Consider the following 22,816-nt stretch of genomic DNA (forward strand, 5'->3'; position numbering starts at 1 on the left):
TACATCTATCGATCAAAATGGGCATCAATTATGTTACTAATTAAGAAAATAATATTTTTTAATTTATATATGAAATAATACCGTAATAACTCAAATATATATTTAAACTATCTTATAAGCAATCATATTACCGTCTTCCCATAGTTAACTCATGTTTTTAAAATTAATACCGTATTCCCATATTAAAAATAGTTTTTTTTGAAAAAGTACCGTATTCCCATATTAAAAATAGTTTTTTTTGATAAAGTACCGTATTCCCATATTAAAAATAGTTTTTTTGAAAAAGTACCGTATTCCCATATTAAAAATAGTTTTTTTTGAAAAAGTACCGTATTCCCATATTAAAAATAGTTTTTTTTGAAAAAGTACCGTATTCCCATATTAAAAATAGTTTTTTGAAAAAGTACCGTATTCCCATATTAAAAATAGTTTTTTTGAAAAAGTACCGTATTCCCATATTAAAAATAGTTTTTTTTTGAAAAAGTACCGTATTCCCATATTAAAAATAGTTATATGGTAAAAATTGTGAAAATCATTTAAATGTGAGGCTATACGGTAAAAATTGAGAATCATTTAAATGTGAGGTTATACGGTAAAAATTGTGAAAATCATTTAAATGTGAGGTTATACGGTAAAAATTGAGAAAATCATTTAAATGTGAGGTTATATGAGAAAATCATTTAAATAGGTTATACGGTAAAAATTGTGAAAATTATTTAAATGTGAGGTTATTAAAAATGAAAATCATTTATATGTGAGGTTATACGGTAAAAATTGTGAAAATCATTTAATGTGAGGTCATACGGTATAATCTAATGATTTTATACAATTTTTAATTTTTGGTCATAATTTATGGACAAAAATTTTTAATTATGTTTTGTGGTCCGTCCGCTGAATGGGGATTAGAGAAAAATAATTTAATAAATTAATAAAACTATTTTTAAAATTTTTTAAAAATTTATTCTCTTTACTAATATTTTCTTAGATATTTAACCTGTATATAAAAAATAAAAAATTAATTAATTAATTATTAGTTTAATTATAATTAATTTTCAAACTTACCTTTATTTCATCCACTATTGCGTTAACCAGACGTTGTCCTATTGGGATCTAATTATTGTTTCCAATTTTTTTACTAATTTTACATTACTTTATGAGAGGGCATATAAATAGCTCTCAAATGACCCCTTTATGACAACAATTGATTAACAAATAACATAAATATTTAATTATTTAGTTTATCCGTCCGTTAATTGGTTATCCACTGTTAGGTGGATTTATAATATCATGATATGAGTGTTTTTTCTTGTTTCTTATATTTCAACAAACTATTAATATTACCCAAAGATGACATATTATATGTATTATATGTAAACTTATTGAATTTATAATCATTACATGCAATCTGTCAATAAATTTTTGATAAGAAATTAAAATGAAAATTTCAATTATAATAAATTTCAATTTATATATTATATTATATTCTAATTTTTACGCTTCATATGTCAAAACACTGTAAACATAAAATGGTATCATATTTTCAATTTCAAATATTACTGAATAACAATTAAGTAGTTTTTCAACATTTTTTCATATCTTTCTTATCTCTAGACATGAAAAAGTCAAATATATTTCTAAAGCAAATTGTCTGCAAGTCTTAGCAATAAAGCTAACATAAAAATAAAACAAAAAAGCTTTTAATTGATATAAAGTATTATTGACATTAATTAAAATAAGTTACTGTGAAGTATATTAATTCAATGGATAACCAAATTAAATAATGTGCCGATTGTGTAAAATTAATTAGTTTTAAAGTTTTAAAAACGTTGAACATCTCAATTGATATTAATTCAGTACTCTTTAACTAATCTTAGAATATATATATATAGATTTTATATGGATATATATATAGTATACGTTTTTTAGTCAATTACTTATTAAATGCCATTATATTATTTGATTAGTCTTACCATTCAATTAAGATCCGCATTATATTATACCAGCAATACATTGATTCCCATGAAATTAGTGATACAGATGTTAATATTGATAAGATATTGACAATCAATATGTAATCAACAATTTAATAATATAGATATTTATTATTATTTTTAATTATTATATATATGTATTTCTCATTTGCTTTCTTAAATTAAATTATAAAATTATAATAATTTTGTTGATTCATGCAATATATTATAATTTATATAAATTACAATTTTATTTTTTTTAATATAGTCTAATAGACATCCCACGTATTACTTTTATTACAAAATAAATACATTAAATCAAATTTAAAGTATTGTTTTTAAATTTAAACACTTATTTACTGTAATATCAGTCACAATCTGATAAATATAAAAATTTAACAATAATAATATGATATATATTATAATTAATATTATATCTATAATACCTGTATTGTAAACTTATAGTAAATACAAACATTAAAACTCATTTACTTTTAATTTCAAATGTTTATATAATGATAGTAAATGATAGTACAGTATAATAATGATAATAATATGCAAGTATTTAAACCAAAATACCAAACAATAAAATGGTATAAAATGATTATAACATTAATTTGTATTAAATTTGATTATTAATGTTCAATCATAGATGATATGATACCTGTATTATAAATAACATACTGTATTATAAGCAGGGTTTTAAAATTGCAGGCATAAACAATAGATACCAATTTTGCCAAATGCCGTGCCTTTGCCATGCCCTGGGCATCTATTTTCATGTGGTGACACCTATTATTTTAACTTTATATTATTAATTAATTTATAAAACATTGTTTTATCAATATATTTGTTTGTATTTTTGTTTTGTATACCTTTAATTAAAAGGTAATATCATTGGAAATAAGTATATAAATTTTAAATTTAATTAACACGCTAAAAACACTAAATTACATTATTTTTATAAATACAGTTGTTATTAGCAATTTAAAATGGCAGGCAAATAAAATAGATGACCAAAATTCCAGGCATTTATGGCATCTATTTGGGCATTGCCAGGGCAGGCATTTATTTCTTTAAACCCCTGATTATAAGTCAAACTTGTTTATTTAACTTTATGACATTTTCATCAAATGTTAAATAACATAATGTAATTGCAAAACATGTTAAACATGGGCTTTACATTCATAATTATATTTGTTGTTTAAGTATGAAAAACTCAGAAAAACTTTTGTGAAAATGATATCAATGTAAATATACTGTAAGATATTAAATAAAATGTTTTTTAAATTTTACAATTAATTTTCCATTTCTACTATTGTGTTGTTGTAGGGATTCCCTGTCCTGAGAATCCCGTATAGTGATGGTAGCCCAGACCTCCCTGAGTAACCCCATAGCACTCTCATACCTGTCCGACCTCCGAAAGTTGAGATTTTAAAGTTAAATCGAAATTTTTTTAATGAACGTTATTTATTTATATGATATATGATTTCAATGTATTTTTTAATAATAATTTTGATAATAAAATCAACATTTCTTTAAGTAATATAGTATTCGAGATATTCGACTATAAAGTCGAATTTTTTATATTTAATAATAAATTCAATTAAAAATCATAAAACAAAATTTGATAAAAATAATATATTTAATAAATCCAATTTTAAATCAACACAATAATAAATTTATTAATTATAATATAATAAATTAAATCAAAAATAAACTAATAAAATCAATAAAAAATGATATAAAATTAATAAAACAATGTATTATAAAAAGTGATTAAAATAATATAAAAATAATAAAACAATGTATCATTACATAGATTTCATGTATTATATGCATAAATAACGTCAAATAAAAATTTCGACTTTATAGTCGAATATCTCGAATACTATATGATTTAATGAAATGTTGATTTCATTATCATAATTATTATTAAAAATACATTGAAATCATATATCATATGTATAAATAACGTTCATTAAAAAAATTTCGACGCGACTTTAAAGTCAAATATCTTAAATTGCGGGGGTGGGACAGGTATGAGAGTGATATGGGGTTACTCAGGGAGCTCTGGGCTACCATCACTATACGGGATTCCCAGGACCGGGAATCCCTACAAGAACCCTACTATTGTCTACACATTTATTTATAATGTAAATTAAAAATAATTAATTGACATTTAATAATTGATTTACATTTTTGTTGTGTAAAGTAATGAATCTAAAGTATGTTTAGTTGAAATGTGAATCTTTCAATAAATGATAAATTAAGTACTTATTTCCCATCCATATAGCTATATAGGCATTAGAGGTCGTAACCGGTGAGTTTTAAGAACCGGAACCGAACCGAAACCAAAATTTAGAACCGAAACTAAAACACAGGAATCGAAACCGCTTTAAAACCGTTTCGGTTTCGACCTCTAATAGTCATAAAGTATATTCAGTATTTAAACTTTATATTTAATGGTATTTTAATACATAAAAACTAACCAATAATTAATTATTGTTAATTCATTTATGTCAATATATAATTGCACTTTATTTACTGTATAATCTAAATTTTTCAAATTATTTTATAACTTTTTAAAATACAATAAATCTAGTTATTTCATATAAATTATAATCATTATATTAAATACATTTCTGTATAAAACAATAAGTTATTTATAAAATATAGAAAACCGGCAAATATTGAATTAACTAATTTAATATTATAGTTAACATATATTTACTGACATTTTTTAAATAATTTATATTTAAGATTATCAAATCATAACTTGAGGACATTTATAGTAATTTATGTTATTTAGCATATTATCTAAACAAATATCAAACTAAATGTAAATATAGTTTATTTAATTTATAATTAAATTACTAATCATTATTTTGCTTATAAATAAATCATTAGTAAACATTCAAAGAGGCTATCAATAAGTCATTATTATTATATAAATTAAAATTTTTTATACTCTATGACATAATATATGATATAGAGTTTATGTTATACTACTGTATAGTATACAGTGTATATTATGCAATGTATTTAAATATTTTAATAATAATACTGTAATAATTATTTTTAACATTTAAATATAGTTGTCATTTACTTAAGATTTTAGCTAAAATTTATTGTTATTTCAATTATTATATCTAATTGTGTTTATAATAGAATTATTTTATACAAAATAATTAAATATTAATAGTTATAAAAGTTGTCATTTTTGGGAATTAACCCAATTCTGTGTTTTTACTAGTGTTGGCAGAGACTAAATGTTTGTATAATACAAAACGTATTATACATTATAATACAATGTAAAATACATGACCAATATTGCTATACAAAACAAAAGTCAGCACCAATTATCATGTTTTATAATAAATTTAAATATGATATTAATTTTTTATTTTATTTCTATTTTTATTTTATTCTTAGAAAACAAGAATTAATATAAAAATAATAAGTTTTCTAACAAATATATTGTCATTAAATAATTTAAATGATTTTTTTAACATAATATATATTAGTTTTAAAAAATGTATAATACATGAGATATATTCTATTATACTGTATTATACAAAACCAAAATTCAAAACCTTATATTTTTCCAAACTTAGTTTTTACTGTGAATTTATTAATTGGTGTATTTGACTATTAAGTTTAAAAAATAATATAAAATAGTTTAATTGAATAAATCATTTATAAAAAATAAATTTAATTTAAAAAACCATTTTTATAATAAAATTAATATATTAATAAATTAAGTAGTCAATTATTTGATTTTTTAAAATTATAGCTTTATTATAATTACAGTATATAAATGTTTCAAAATGTTGTTTATTTGATTATTTAAAAAGGTTTAATACAAATTAAATGATTTATAAAAGTATTATATAAACATTGTATTTATTTTTACAGATATTTAAATATATTCTAAGATTAGTTAAAGAGTACTGAATTAATATCAATGGTTTAATTATGCCTTTTTCTGAGTCATACAATCAATTAATTCAGTAAATAAGTTATTGCTTCTAATAAAATGTAATTTACAAAAATGTTTTGTTTTATTATTTGTATAATTTTCACATGTGTTGAGTCGATAACTTGTAAGACACTAATAAACTAATTAGTAATAAACACATGATATTAAAGTTAGTAATGTATGGATGACTGGCCGCACCAATAAAGCCGGCGTATCCGATACCACAACTCGGTGGACACATAGGATTAACCGATTCACGCAATTGAATCACTTTCTGATCTGTTCCTAACTTATTGATTGCTTTACAGACATACTCTCCATAATGTCGTTTCTCAATACGTTTGACGCGAAGCACAGAATCGGTGAACTCGTGAGACGTCGAAAATATGGAGATGTGGTGGTGTTGACTGTCCTTCAATTCATACCCATCTTTAAGCCATATAATACTAGGAGTGGGAAAGCTTTCAATATGACAGTGAAGATCAGCGTCGTATTGAAGTGCCTGTTCATATCGGGGCCGATCAATAGTAACCGACGGCGGGAACTCCACTTCGACGCCTACATTCCTTCGGGCACCTTTACCAACATTATTATCAGCAATACAATAGTAAGTACCCCGATCATTTTTGGTAATGTTGTGTATTATTAATATGTTTCCTCTGTAAAGGGCGCCTCCAGTGGGCAACAAGTCGTTGTTCTCTCGCCGCCAACTAATGCTTGGCTGTGGGTAACCAAATGAATAGCATTGTAAAGATATGGAGGCGCCGGCAGATGTAATGACCGATCGGGTGCTGTTGTCACTGATCACTGGAGGTATCCTTACATATACATTGACGTCTAAAACAATTAAATATCACTTATTTATCTGTTTATTTGATATACTTGTTTATGTATTAGTTTAGTTGTTTGTTTAACACCAAACATGAACTAAATTACTTTATACTAATGTATATTTTAATTATAATTTGCATATATTTTATATACTATATGTATTAATTTGTATGTTATTTATTCAACTGTTTATAAGTTTTAGATATAAAAAAAGAAATAAAATTATATATTTAAATGGTTACTGATTTTAAATCTACTTATATTACATTATATATATAATTTTCTATTTGTAAATATCACAAACTTTGTGGTATTTAATAAGTTTTATAAATAAATCGATAATTTGTTAAAATAACACTAAAAAACAAGCAAACACTATATGGAAACAAATAAATAGATATTTGTTGAGTACAGACCTGCAGTGACGCGACTGGATGTGCCGATGACAACCTGGCACTGGTAGTGTCCGGCGTCGATCTCCTGGATCTTTGATATCTGTAGTGTGTAAGTACTGCTGGCATCATCGTGTCTGATGGAGTATCGATTGTCTGGTATGGAAAGGGATGAGCCCTTGGAGATGAACAAATGGTTGACGGGATTGTCTCTATTGATTTTGGCCCAAATGACCGGATAGTCGCGGGCGTACTGTACGGAACAGGACAGGTCTATAGTGTCACCAATATTGACAATACGCTCTTTTGTGATGAAACTGATGGTTGGGTTTTGTTGACAATCACTCAACACAACAAACAAACAAAGTATAAACAAAATTAAAACCATATTTTGGTCACAATTTGAAGGAATTTCTCTTAGCTTTCAACACAACACTTCTAAGACTATAGTCTTCAAAGTCCGTATCCCTTAAGCAATGTATGAATCGTTTCTCCTTAAAGTTGTTTCTTATGTAACGTATAGTTGGTTTGAGGGCTATATTCTTGTTATTATAAGACAAGACAACAACAACTTGTATGGCATTTATGTCCCGTTTGGACAACACTTACACAGAATTACAACAACTAAAACACATTTGCTTTTCCAAAATAAACTGAAAACTTTGCGATTTTGTTCACTGAAGGCTCAGGTATATGGATGCGAATGAGAGGCACTCACACCCATAGACTTGAAGTCAGACTCGTCATACCTGTGCCGACTATAGCTAGTATTACCTGAGTGGTTGAGTGGCACACCCATTAGACAGGTATGTTAAGCGCCTTTATGTGCGTATATTTCATGTGTATGTATTGCATGCCATTGGCATTAAAAGCGTTGCAATCATGCCTTTTGCCCCTCACTTCTTGTGCCTCTTTGTGGGACCCAATGATTGAAAACCAGTGGTTATTGCACCGGCAGTTTGAACACTAAATAACAAAACATTTACCAAAATATGTGAAGGCGTTTGAAAGTGAGAAAAGTCAAGAAGAGAAGGAGTTTGCCATTACTTTAAAGATATCAGTCCTTACAATCACGGCATCAATAACTCCAGGTTTCTATGGCTAACATATCAATAGCATCAACCAAATACTTATTAACTATTTCTTAATATTTATACCCAAAAAAATCAAAATATATCATTTTGACAATTATTTTATACCTCAAACATGCATTCAATATCATATGCAATAATAATTTTTAAATATAAGCACCTCAAATAATTATTGATTTTAATTTACCGTAATATCAAGACAAAATTTAATAAATAAAATTTAACTATATATTTTTATATAACATTATTAATACAGAATTATAATATAATAACATTTAATAACAAAATGTAGTGATAATTGTAATTAATAAAATTAATGCAAATACTGTATACAAATAATAAGCAAATTGTTAACAAATAATTATTAAAATTATCATTAAGTACTGATCACACAAATGAGTGTTCATTTAATTCATTTTCTTTGGTTTCATTAATTGTAGAAAACTTTTTAAAAGATAAGGATTGGGCTGATGTTGAGCTCAGGGCTCATGAAGTGTCAGGCCATGTGTTGCCAATACATCTAATCAATTGAAATACTGTTTTATGGTATTTGTGATACCGTTGTGTAAACAATACATTCAAATATAATGATAATATGATCATTGAGTCGATTATTGTGAACATAATAACTAATGTGATGAAGACTGTTGGCTGACAGGTCCGGGACGTGAGGTTTGTTGGATCTTCATTTTGGGTTTCCAATCACTACTATCATCTGTTTGACCATTTAATTGTTGGTCATCCTCTGCACAAATGTGTACAACAATAGCCGGCTGTGACTCTGATTGTGGATGCAATTCATGAGCTACTCCTGGGGTCAGATTATTCAGTGCTGACAGTAACTCATCGTCAATGACAGGATGTGCCTCATCTATGGGATGCCAACCAACGGGCGGTGAGGCCGGCGGTGATATCAGAAACTGCTTGTCAGGTGTCGGCGGACGAAGATATATATCATTCGGGTTTCTGTTCCGCATCCGCTCTAATGTCCGCTATTTATACAAATAATTATCAATTTATTAAATTATTGATAATTATCATCAATTAGTTCATACCTTAATAATTAACTCAATCTCATCGTACTCTTCATCGCTATCATTAGTGGTGCCATTGAGTCCATTAGTGGTCACTGAATGACCCGACATATCAAATATAACCAATTTATAGGTTTTATTAATTATAATTTGTGTTAAATATAATTATTGTTTGAAATCAATGTAATTATCAGTCAATTATTGTATTCAATATCAATAACTGTAAGTCTGTTTGTTTGACATTTAATGCATAAATGGTGTCCAATATTACAATATTATACAATATATACATCAATAACATTACAAACATTATTATCATTGCTTTGACTGACAATAGGTTTCGCCACTCATTATAATCAATGAATGTTTTTTGATATATTTTAATCAAATGTTTTATACAATACCTGTATTATTGTCAACCCTTACCTTCAGAGGACTTCGTTTTTAATATTGTTTGCAATACAACACTGTATTAAATATATTAATAATAATATTTTCACGTGAAATCACTCAATTGTATTCACATTAGAAATTAAAAAAAATATATAAATCATAATATGATTCCACAGCACCCATACCTAACACACTACTATCTAACCCCACCCACCCCATCACCACTTCATAACCTCCCACACCCTACCCCACCCACCCCACCCCAAACTATAAAGATAAGTTTAATGCTTTTATACAGTATTACACTTTAAAAACAATATAAAAAACTAAGACCTCTAAGTTAAGTAATGCCTTATTATTATCTTAATTATTAATAGTTTGTTATTTTGAAAAAATAATATAACATTAATTTATATTTAATTTATTAAAATCATAAACTTTTTAAAAAAATTATTAAAAAGCAATTTAATTGGTTATAAATTATTTGATTTATAATCAAACTAAATAAATTAAATGATATAATATTAAATAAATCAGTTATTGAATTACGCAAACATAGTATGTTATTATTTGGAATAATACACACATATTTCAAATAAATAATTAAATTTTTATTTATTGTAATTATAAATTTTAATAAACATTATCAAGTAACAAATATTTTAAAAATCAAGTAATATTATTTTAAATTATATATAATAATTAGTTTAATTATAATTTTAAATACTAATATAAACTTTGTACAAATATATACAATTTAATATGTTGATTATAAATATATATGCTTATGCTGATATTATACATAATGATATATACAGTACATGTATATTGAATATATATTTTTATAATATCTAAAAATTATTTGAACTTTTAAATGTTGGACGAAATACAATGTACAGTAAGTTTGTGTATTAATATTCAAATGGAAAGTAATTGTGAAAATATAAACATTTTTGAAATTATATCCATTTATATGATATATTGTATTTATGTATAAATAGTATGTTTTACATATTATATACAATTTTACAATACTTATTATTTCATACTTAAAAAGATTTATTATTTAATAATAATAATAAAATGTAAATATTTAGAAATTGACTATAATTTACTTGTATAACAACTTTGATTTTCATAAATTATATATACTTTAAGTATATGTAGGGTTCGGGCAAATTCTCCCTCGTTTTATTTTCTAAAAATTTCCATATTTTCTTTGGGAATTCTCAGGAAATCTATTTCCATTTGCTACTAAAAAATTTCTGTATAATACATTTTTAGAAGACCCTGTATCATTTTTGTCTATTATTGTATTACTATTGTAGTACTATTACTATTACTTTAGGGGACGGTATTTGTACCTAAATTAGCTGATACTTAATATTTGAAATGACAATACACAAGGTGTGGCGCATCAGGGAATCGAACTCCGGACATCGTACCTGATGTGTTGTTTTCAAACAGCCGACACCTAAACCTCACTATCACTGACCCATTTTCTCCTACCTATTGAACCCTAAGATACAGAATTTATTATAATGTTTGAAAACACATGTTCTATCAAATTGTATATTGAGTTGTACTGTCAAATGGTATCCTTAATTTAATTTAATTCATAATTGAATTTTGGTACTATTTGTTGTATATATTAAATATATTTTTCTTTCTAACGATTAGGGGAATGAAAATAAAGTATATTCCCTATTTTCCGGGAAAATTGGGGGGAATATATTTGCCAACTTCCCTCTCTTGGGAGTTCCCGATCTCTAATTATACTATAATTTTAATTTAAACATAAAATACATTATTATTTTTAGGCAATAAATGCATTATTTATATGATTATTGAAATTAATAATAAAATTATTTTAATAGAAATAATAGATTTTATTACAATATCATTATCTGATCTTAAGTTATGATTAGAAATAGATTATTAAAATACATTTTTCTCTAATCAGATAATGATAAATAAAAAAATAATAATTATATTTATAGTACAGTACTATAGATACGTATAATAAAATATAAAATTTTGTACAAATCATTATTATTTAATATACTGTATATAATATACTTTATATAATATATTAGTAATTTAGTTGTTTTTAAATTTATTGTATTTCTTTTCATTAGCTATTAATCATATTTTTAAGCATAATTTTTTTTAATTAATATATTTATAATAAATAAAAATTTTAATAAACAAATCGTATTTAAAAAAATTATGTATATTTGCAATTAATTTTCTATTAATTCAATAAAAGTTTTCAAATAACATATAAACCTGATTTTAATTACAAAAGAAATATTTTTGTTGTGTATTAACTTGTTTTAAATGTATCGATATTTTTTATTATAAATTATTTATTTAAAAAACAATTTCAGATTCATAATAATATATTAGATTATATTTTAAATACTATTAATAAAATGAATTTATTATCAAATTATTGTAAAACAATTCATTAAACAATTTAATAAAATTTTTTAAAGAGTAATCTATATTACTTTAAAAGTATATTATTTATTTACTATTAAATATCTATCGCATCCAAAATATCCAAAATAATTTATTTTCAATAAATATATTAAAATTATTACTTTAAATTGTAACTAGATTAATTTAAGATATTCTTATTTAAATTATTTGTTAAATCAAATGTTTTTTGATATTATAAGTTTGGATATTTTGATTTAAGACATTTTGAAAGAGACCCATTAAATATAGTATATTTAATATACCAATTATAAATAGTAAATGAAAAATATATAATTTCATTAATTAATTTTTAAAATTATTTCTTATAGTTTAAAATTGCATTTTATTATGTATATATTAAATTAATAATTAGTAGATTAATACTAAATTAATTGTTAATAAGTAAGTTTAATAATCTTATATTTTTGTCAAACAATTATTTTATTAAAATTCGTTATTTATTTATCACAATTGTTAAAAAAATTAATTAATGCAAAATAAACATAACTTCACTAAAAATGTTTAACATTTTATTATTTATTAAAATCTAAAAAAAATATTTATCTCAGAATAGTTCTAAAGAATAAAATATTTTTTAATTATGTTACAAATTATTAAATAATATGCAATATATTTTCATATAAATTGTGTCGAATAGTATTTAATATTGAATTATTCAACATTAGTATACTATTAAGATATAAAAATAATAGAAATTTTTTATTTCCTAAAAATAATATCAATTTAATTTAGAATATATATTATAGTAGTTATTAAAATAGATTTACATAAACAATGTAATTATAAACAATAAATTATTTGACTTTATAAGCTTTCATTTATTAAACAATAAAATAAACACAGTGCTAATTTAATATTAAATTATGATTAATTACATTAAACTAAACTAAAACATGACATAATTAGTGTTTGTATTTCATAAATCATATAATTATTATTTTATAATTATATAAAATAAATTATTGGATAATAAAAATGATCTTTGGCTTTTTTACTTATAAAAATATAAAATATTCATTATTATACAGTACTATATACGAGTTATCAATTGTATATTATACCGTAGTATACAGTATTAGTATAGTATACGGTATTATACAATATTAAATACTGTATGACTAAAGTAATAAAAATATTAAATGTGTAATTCATTATTTTTATTATTATAACAAATTGTTCGACAATTTTGTGGACTATTTGGTAATTGTTTTGGTATCTTATAGTTTGGGTTTTCAAACGTACAAAACTTGCGGCCAAACTTCATACGCACCGGATATTTCTTGTGATAAATACATACACTTAAACATATCATAAATGATATAACAAATGGCAACAAAACTATTATTATACTAAAAATCAATACATAATTAAAAAGATCTCTATTATCGAGAAATGAGATCAACCGATGCCTATGTTTTCCTTCTTTCTCTTTAATCTCAATATTTATGTCTTCATTAATGACAAAATTTGTATAATTTGTAGCATTTTTGACAAAATTAATATTTGTTTCGTGACTTTTATTGATTACATCCGTAATGATTGTCTTATTAATAGTGAAGTCATGGCTGTTACGGAATGTCTGACGAAAATACAAATTCTTATCAAATTCTTTACTGTTATTAATATTTCTTGTGATTGAGTTATGAATTGATGGTAACTCTTGTGATTTGATGTGTTTTGGCACTGATATATATGTAGTGACAATAAATGATTTATTTAATTGGTTARAAACTGATGGATCCGTTATATTGGCCTCCGTTTCCTGTATTGACACCACATCTTCATTGGTTTCATTGAGTTTGATATTATGTTGAGCTTTAGACAAGAGATACGCCACATATACTGACTGATCCATAGGAGGTCTCTTCATGAGTGGCAACAAATGACTATCAAATAACTGCTTATTACTTGTTTCACTACTTTGTCTTTGTTTTTGTTGCTGACTTAGCGATGACTTGAAGTTTATTTTAGTCATATTTGCCGACAATTTCCTAATCATTTGGTGAAACGATTGAACTTCAGTTCTTTCATTTGATTTGATGTTTGCTTTTGTCTCACAATTGATGCCTTCAATCACAGAGTAAATGATTATAAATAATAACACTATATTTAAGCAAATATTTCCACTTTTAGTGTAAAACATGTTGTATTCAACTTTCAAAAACTTATTTTTCTAACAATAATAATAACTACATATAAAAATAATTTTCATTATAATGACAATCATTTGATGTAAAACTCATGTAAAACTTCAAAACAACTAATATATTAATGATTGAATAGTGTAGGCAAACATCACTGATATAATGATTATTGTTTAGCAAACTCTTGATTTTTATTTTACTCTTTTGTTAGTTTGATTCATACATTGATTTATTAAAATTTAAATAACTGTTTAAATAAAACTTATATCATATTTATCATTCATTTGATTGGTCTATAATATAACAGTAAATCATATGAAATACTAAACATATAATTAGTTGTATTAATATGTATTAACCCGTTTGTGACAAACTATGTAAACAATAATATAGTAAAATTTAGTTCATTGCATATATGTATAGTATTTTATATGTGATATAATGTGATATTTATGATAACAATATATCAAATAACATGTTTTCCAAGTCATATATACAGTATATATATATATATATATATATATATCTATATCTGGGATGGCATGGGATGGGTTGTCATTGTTTACTATTATTTTTATAATTATAATAATAGTATACTATTATAATGTTTGTTGCAATTTATTATTTATTATAAAAAGCATATTTAAAAAGGAAATCCTATTCAAGCCTTAATTTGCTATAAAAGCAGACAATTCATAGTATTTGATGCAATGTTACAAACATTAGGACAACAATACGGCACTATTGATGTCAATATAAATATTGATAACAAAAATCATATTTTTTTGTCAACTCTTTAATAAGTTTGATACCAAATCAAAGATTATATCCATAATTATCACATCCACTCGTTTATAGTTATAATTGTTTTATTTGATTTGATAGTTAAATGCAATTATAATATAAATTAATTAAACAATTAGTTTTGTTAATTCAATGATCACAATAACAATAACAACATATTATTAATATTTTCAAACAATAATCTATAAATTGTAAACTATATGTTAATATCATTCATATATTAATTTATATTAATATTATTAAGTTATTATTACAAACACTTTCTACACAATAGAGATCAATACCAATCGGATAACAAATTATGTCAAATAAATTATTTTTATAAATAAATAAAACATTGCAATTCATTTCTAACAAACATTTAGTGTGTAAAACATGACATAAATTAATTTAAATTATATTAAATATATATATAAATATAATAAAAACAAATTACTATAATATACTTTATACTGTACGGTATAATACCGTATATTAAACAAATTGATTTTATTTAATAGTATATTTTTATGGATACTACAAATAATATGTTTTATTATTAATTTAAAAAGTATTAGTCATATATACGATTAAATAAAACTAATAATTAAAAGATAAGCTATACTATAGATTAAATTAATTGATTAAATAAGATATCATAAGATAGCGGATAATATTAGATGATATAAAACTTTCATAATATGATGGTTCGGATAATCAAAATCTATTGATTTTTGATCTCTATTTTCTATTATCTATACAAGTGTACAGTTATTATATTGAATTATAGACATATATAATGTTGAATAATGTCGATCCCCTTAAATAAGATCAAAATGTGTTATCACTTGAAAGCAGTAAACCGTTAGTAAAAATGATGACATTATTGATGAACAGTAATAAATAGTCCGCCCTTTGGTGTGTTTAAGTGTAGTCATAGTAACGATAATGTTGTGAATGATTTGACTTATTGTTGTATTTGTCGACCATTTTCAGTGTTGAATCACTGTTTGAATGCATTGAATGTATGCCTTAAAGTGTGTTAGTGTTGACCATAAAAGCAATACCTATTGACAGTCATATCAATTACAAGTGTTAACCACTTGTTACCACCGATTGACTTAAGTGTAGACACAAGTGTCACAAGTTTTTGGATTAGTCTGACAGCCGAAGACATGTCTGGCGACGACTTGACCAGCAATGGTCTGAACGGTAACGGTTTGGATGACCAGAACGGCACCGATATTCCCGAAATTGAACTCATTATCAAAGTATTGTACTTTTATTTTGTCTTTTATTTCAATTATTTAATTATTTGTTTTTTTGTTAAAATATTTGTTGTCATTATAATCTATATTTGCTTTTATTATAGTCATAATCATTAGTTTTTAATGAAATGAAATGTCAAAAATATATGATATGATATAATATTTTTAGATAACACACATATTTTTCATGAATTAATTATTGATTGAAAATATGTGTTAACACAATATTATCATTAGTTATGATAATAACGATGATTGCATTAATACTTATAATAAAATGTTTTATTTTATTCTCACTCATGAAATATATATCATATATAAAGTGAATGTTATTATAGTTTATTCAAATATGTAATTCATATGAACTTATAAATTGAGGTCTGTTTTAATTTAGCATTAATTTTCAAACATTGATTTGTTAGCCAATATATAATGTCATTTATATTTCCTTATCAATGAATATAATTTATTTTTGCTAAATATTGTATAATACTGTTGTGTTTTTGCAAATATATTGTTTAATTAGCAAATTCATTGTATTTTAATAATACTTAAAAATATATATTTATTTATATTCTATTATATTGTATTAAATTATTTTTGGTAAATATATAGATTATTAAGCAATTAGTTTACTCACAAGTGCTGCAAATAATTTAAATGTCAAAAAATGTGTGATTATTACTGAAATGTTATATTTATAACACAATTGAAGGATATAAATAATTGATGTAATATTTAGCCGTTAAACATATTTGTAATGTTTTATATCAAATTGAATGCCAATAAATAATAGTTGTATTAGATATTAGATAAAAGTTTATAATGATTGGAAACCATCGAAACCTCTTTTATATGAATAATATATTTATTACAACAATCACATAACAAAAGTTTTATCACTAATTAACATTAAAAGTTGTTTATAGCCATCAATAATAATATACCTCTTTTTATAGCTATCAAAATAATACCGATAAATAAAAAATAGTCACAAAATAATATATCGTTAAGACAATACAAATATAATGATATTGATGTGATTAAATTGTAACTTAATTTTTTTTATATAAAAAATATTATTTAAAGTCTCKTTTATTAAATTTAATTTTTATATAAACTTTAATATAATTTATATTTTTGCATAACTTTTTTAGTTAATCTCATACCTCGATATAAATGAGGCCAACGTTCGCTTATAACATATATTTTTATTTAATACATGTATTTTATAAATCTGTTGTTAATTTTTTATTTATTTTGTATCCATATTTATACTATATATAAGGTAGAGTTGATACTCACTCACTCACTCACCTGATCTTCTCTTTTATATAACAATGCTGTGCTCTCATGACTGCTATTTATGTATTTCTATAGAGAGAGAGAGAGAGAGAGAGAGAGCCGTTCCTATAATTAATGGCCCACTTTTTAACCGTTATTTTTGATGTTAATGTCGCAAATGCAATATATTAATATAATACTAGTGTTGTAAATACAATGTTTTGGTGGCATTTGTTTCCCGGAAATTTATTCAAACAATTGATATCATAATTTACTATTGAATAGTTAATAATATATAACCTAATACTAGACTATATGAAATTGTTTTTAAATCAAATTTTTACTTTTTAAAAAAATGTAAATACTATTTTAAGTTATGTGTAAAAATTAATATACAATCTTATTTTCTTATAAATTTAAAAATATATTTTAGTTAACTGTTTAAATATAACCATGCAGATTTTGAAAATATTTGAATAACTTGATTGAATTGGTTACTTAAGTTTAAATATTTTTATATAATCTTTGACACTTTGATAAAACATTTGATATATTTATAAATTAATTTCATTACGTTATATTTGTTACGAGTATTTAATTGATTTTAAAATGATATTTTTATGTACAAATTAATATTTATTGTTTACCGTAATTTTAATATTTTACAAGTCATGTGAAACACTTATCTTTAAATGTTTTAATTGCAGAAATTTTTTATTGCTTTTTATTGCATCTCATATAATATTTATGTATTAATACTTTTATTATTAGAGTATAAATTGTGTTATTTTTAATATATAATTTACTGATTGAATTTGCCATATATTTAATATTTCATTTTAACTTAAATAACTTACTAATGAAAATTATATTTTATATTAAATTATTTATAACTTGATATAAAATCTAAAAATTACCAAACATTATGTGATTTGTATTCAAAGTTAAATATCAATTCATTCTAATAGTTAAATACCTATTCTATAGTCTAATTTTATGCTTTACTTATAATTAGTAATTAATGCGAATCACAATATAWATTCAAACGCTTCGATAGTTTTTATTTTTTCTAAATTTATTACTTTTACTTTTTAAATCACTTTAGACTTTAACTATAATAATAATAAATAGCATATAATATACTTTTAGTTGAATGCTTTTGACATTAAATAGGCTTACAATGAAAATTGTTTTGTAATTCACTTCTCATACTTGAAACGCTTTAACGCGTCTTATGTTTTGAAAGTAAACTTAGTTTAAATTATACTTAATTTGATATTTAATGTAAATTATGTATGATTTTTAAAAACAATTATAATTTAAACATTAACATAATTAGTTTTGTCTAAATTAATATTGTTTTAATTGTAAAATGAGGTCAATTGATGATATTATAATTTCTCAAATACATCTAAAAACACTTGTATTTTTAATTTCCTAAAATTCACTGATATTGTTGAACTCTTATTTGAAAGATTAATTGTGGCACAAATAAATTGCCATAAGTTTTATATATAAAAATAAAAACAAATATCTTTTGTGATATATTTTTATAATATTATTTTATTAATACTTATATAAAAACAAGTTTTACAAATTACCAGTCAATACTTAATAAATGGATTAATGTATTACTGGTTTACAAAATAACCGATTTATTATACAGTTATAAATAAATTACTACTAATACCGTTATCACACCCTTAACGCTAAATATTGAAATATTTGTTAAGATATGAAGTTATACTTATGTTAAGTATATATTAATTTTATTAAATATATTTTAACTTGTATTTTATACAATGCAAGTTAATTCAATTATATACTTAATTGAAATCAATGTCAAATTTAATTTAGCTATAATTTTGTTTATATTAAAACAGATAAAATCATATATGTTTTGTGTTTTCACTTTAATATTTTCTTATTGTTATTAAATTTATCAAAACAAACATCTTGAAAGTTACTTTAAAAACATATCATCATTAAAATTATAATATAAAGTGAAATAATTATATTTTGTATGTTTTTATAGGCATAACTTTGCTTTTATTTGAATTCATATAAGGAAATGACTATATATTATATTTTGTCATAGTTTTAAAAATTAAATTGTTTTACACAAAAGGTTGGTTTACGTAATTATTTATGTAATTTTAGTTCATATAATGAGAATTTTGTTTATCGTATTTTATTTAACATAAGATTATATAAAATAATTTTGAAAGACTTAATTAAAATTACTTTTGAATTAACTTTCAAATAGTTATACATTTGTTTCAATTGACTCCACATAGTTATAATGGAAAATTAATTATAAATATGTCAATATTGGATTAGTTAATAACAAAATTTATTGATAACTTTACTTTAGTAAATATTACTATTGGTTTTGTTTATATTTTAAAAACTAGTGTTATTAATTGAGTTTACTAATCATTATTAAATTGGCATATTTTATAAAGCTTTCATTTGTTGAGTGACTCTATAAACTTTGCCAAACATTTTATTAAGTAAATAATAATAAGCATTTACATAGTTTTACATACTATACATATTTTTAAAAAGTGAAACAATGCAAAGTTTTCAATGAAAACATTATGCATAATATCGTGGTTTTATTAGTATTGATTTATTTATAGTCTTATTATTATTAGTTACCTTCAAAATAATAAAATACAACAAATATTTCAAATGCATGCAAGTTATGCTATTATATGCATAATTGATTTACAATAGTAATTATTTTAGTACATTATTTAATATAACTAAATTAGTGTTTAGCTTTGTTTAGTGCTTAGTTTTTCACAATTAATGTATTAATATATAAACGATTAAGTAATAAAACTGATAATTAAATGATAGGCGTCGACCATCGATGGCCGTCGTAAAGGTGCGTGTCTTTTCTGTCAGGAGTACTTTATGGACCTCTATTTGTTGGCTGAGCTCAAGACCATCTCTTTAAAGGTATTAATCAAATGACAATTTTCACCAATAATTTATTTGATAAAACTTATTGTTATTTACACATATAAATAATATCACACATATTTATTTGTTTTTGTTATTATGTTATTTATGTTATAATAACTAATATGTATGAAATGTTTCACTTATATGTTAGGTAACGACCGTTGATATGTTGAAACCACCGCCTGATTTCCGGTCTAACTTTGACTCGACTCCCCCACCAATCCTAATTGATAGGGGACAGGCGGTCCTCGAAAATGAAAAGATTGAGCGCTATATTATGAAAAGCATTCCCGGCGGACATAATCTGTTTATTTCGGACAAAGAGACGGCCACAACCATTGAGAACCTCTATAGTGTATGCTTTCAATAGATAATTGCTTTATCAATGTTTTAGAATATTCTTATGTAATATATATAGAAATTCAAGTTAATGTTAACAAAACGAGACGATGCCTCCAAAAAAGCACTTCTGGTTCACCTCAAGAATATTGACCAACACTTAGAAAAACGTAACTCAAGATTCCTGACCGGAGACACAATGTGTTGCTTTGATTGTGAACTTATGCCTAGACTTCAACACATCAGAGTTGCCGGTAATGTCATTGTAATAGTTATCTTATAAATGTTTATAATTTTACATTTGCTTTAATAAATTTAAGTTTATATACCAGTAATTGTAATAAAAACTTTAAATAGCTATTTAATTGTTGTTTAGATATAAATACGCTGATTTATATCCTGTTTAATAATTTTTTATAAGAAATGTTATATAAATTAATGTCATTTTAGTTTTTGTTTTATTTGTTAACTTCTTGACAACCATATCCTTGAATTTATTAATTAATATATATATTTATCATTAAAAATTGTAGGCAAATATTTTGCTGATTTTGAAATACCAGAAGATTATGAACACATTTGGCGCTATATGTACCACATGTATCAATTGGATGCATTCACACAGTCGTGTCCCGCAGACCAGGACATCATAAATCACTATAAGCTACAACAGGGCGCTCGTATGAAAAAACACGAAGAGTTGGAAACACCCACCTATACGGCTTCCATACCACCCAATGTCGACACTAATAATTATAATAATCGACATTAAATAAACATTTTGATAATAATTATTATTATTGTTTTCAAATTATTATTATTGTTTGTTTTTTTTGTTCAGACAAAACTATATTTACTTATTACAATATTTTTAAAATGAATTAATTTGCGTTTGATTTTTAAATTTGAAAAATCGATAGATATTTATAGAATTATAATTTAAGTCAATTTGAGGTAATTTTCACATTTGCCTAAAATATTTTTAATACAATTGTTACAAAAATTTCTATTTTGTATAACATTTTTACAGAATATTTTCTACAATTTGTTATACTATTTATATATTTTTGTATATAATAAATATTTTCAAATAAGATCTTTAAATACAAAAAATTTTGAACACAATAATATAGAGATTGTATAATCATATTTGTATTATTAATTTATTATATATTGTTTTTGCTTATTAAGAATTAATAATTTACATAATCTATAAATTTATTATTTAACAATATTTAATATACAGTATCTAATATTACTTATGATATTTGAATAAATAAACTAAATATTTGTTAATTTTAATAAAATTGTGTATTTATTTAATTTACTTAAAATATTTTATATACAGTAGTATTAATAATAAACTTTTGTATTATAATAATACTGTATTATTAAATTTATAAATTATAATATAAATGTTTAAATGAGTAATAAATGAAAACGTTATTCATGTGACAGATATGACATACTTTACATTACATAACAGTCTATGCAATGTCTATAATAATTTATGTGTTGTATTTAGTGATGTACTGATTGCAAAATGCGCAATTGCATTGGTCGCAAATTGCGTCAAWTTGCCGCAATTGCAAAAAGATCGATTGCGAAAATCGCAATTGTAACATAGATCAATTTATAATTTCTTTAAAATTAACAAAATTTAAATGGTAAAGCAATATGAATAAAAACATAAATTAATTATATAAATTTTAATTATTTTATCATAAAATGTTGCCATCTAAAAACCATGTAATAATAATAAATTAGTAAATTATCTTAATATATAGTAAACCAAATTTTTAACGTCAAATTTAATTTTTATACATT

The 22,816-nt window shown here is 23.1% G+C and overlaps 3 protein-coding genes across 3 annotated transcripts; 1 reads left to right on the forward strand and 2 right to left on the reverse strand.

Annotated features, from left to right (window-relative positions):
• Positions 1-6,002: 6,002 nt before the first annotated feature.
• Positions 6,003-8,263, reverse strand: LOC128961192 (lachesin-like). Its single transcript, XM_054307400.1, has 2 exons — positions 7,200-8,263; positions 6,003-6,789 (listed from the first exon to the last, which is right to left on the reverse strand). Exons 1-2 carry the CDS (start codon positions 7,561-7,563, stop codon positions 6,053-6,055), a joined length of 1,101 nt encoding a protein of 366 aa, XP_054163375.1. The 5' UTR covers positions 7,564-8,263; the 3' UTR covers positions 6,003-6,052.
• Positions 8,264-8,628: 365 nt separating this feature from the next.
• Positions 8,629-9,553, reverse strand: LOC128961197 (calcipressin-2-like). Its single transcript, XM_054307407.1, has 2 exons — positions 9,322-9,553; positions 8,629-9,258 (listed from the first exon to the last, which is right to left on the reverse strand). The coding sequence occupies exons 1-2, from the start codon at positions 9,409-9,411 to the stop codon at positions 8,896-8,898; spliced, it is 453 nt and encodes a 150-aa protein (XP_054163382.1). The 5' UTR covers positions 9,412-9,553; the 3' UTR covers positions 8,629-8,895.
• Positions 9,554-16,121: 6,568 nt separating this feature from the next.
• On the forward strand, positions 16,122-21,899 carry LOC128961196 (chloride intracellular channel exc-4-like). The gene is made up of 5 exons (XM_054307406.1): positions 16,122-16,396; positions 20,543-20,644; positions 20,802-21,005; positions 21,069-21,243; positions 21,523-21,899. Exons 1-5 carry the CDS (start codon positions 16,301-16,303, stop codon positions 21,759-21,761), a joined length of 816 nt encoding a protein of 271 aa, XP_054163381.1. The 5' UTR covers positions 16,122-16,300; the 3' UTR covers positions 21,762-21,899.
• Positions 21,900-22,816: the final 917 nt, after the last annotated feature.

Source organism: Oppia nitens, unplaced genomic scaffold, assembly GCF_028296485.1.
Source record: "Oppia nitens isolate AA-2021 unplaced genomic scaffold, nextdenovo-longstitch-racon4-pilon3 scaffold5_pilon_pilon_pilon, whole genome shotgun sequence".
NCBI lineage: Eukaryota > Metazoa > Arthropoda > Arachnida > Sarcoptiformes > Oppiidae > Oppia > Oppia nitens.

Excerpts from the sequence above, each read along its gene's own strand:
- LOC128961197 (XM_054307407.1), bottom strand. The coding sequence starts at position 9,411 with ATGTCGGGTCATTCAGTGACCACTAATGGACTCAATGGCACCACTAAT. Across the intron at positions 9,259-9,321 it reads AGATTGAGTTAATTATTAAG|CGGACATTAGAGCGGATGCG; the intron begins GTATGAACTAAT and ends TTGTATAAATAG.
- LOC128961196 (XM_054307406.1), top strand. The coding sequence starts at position 16,301 with ATGTCTGGCGACGACTTGACCAGCAATGGTCTGAACGGTAACGGTTTG. Across the intron at positions 21,006-21,068 it reads CCATTGAGAACCTCTATAGT|AAATTCAAGTTAATGTTAAC; the intron begins GTATGCTTTCAA and ends TAATATATATAG. Across the intron at positions 21,244-21,522 it reads TCAACACATCAGAGTTGCCG|GCAAATATTTTGCTGATTTT; the intron begins GTAATGTCATTG and ends TAAAAATTGTAG.
- LOC128961192 (XM_054307400.1), bottom strand. The coding sequence starts at position 7,563 with ATGGTTTTAATTTTGTTTATACTTTGTTTGTTTGTTGTGTTGAGTGAT. Across the intron at positions 6,790-7,199 it reads ATCCAGTCGCGTCACTGCAG|ACGTCAATGTATATGTAAGG; the intron begins GTCTGTACTCAA and ends TAATTGTTTTAG.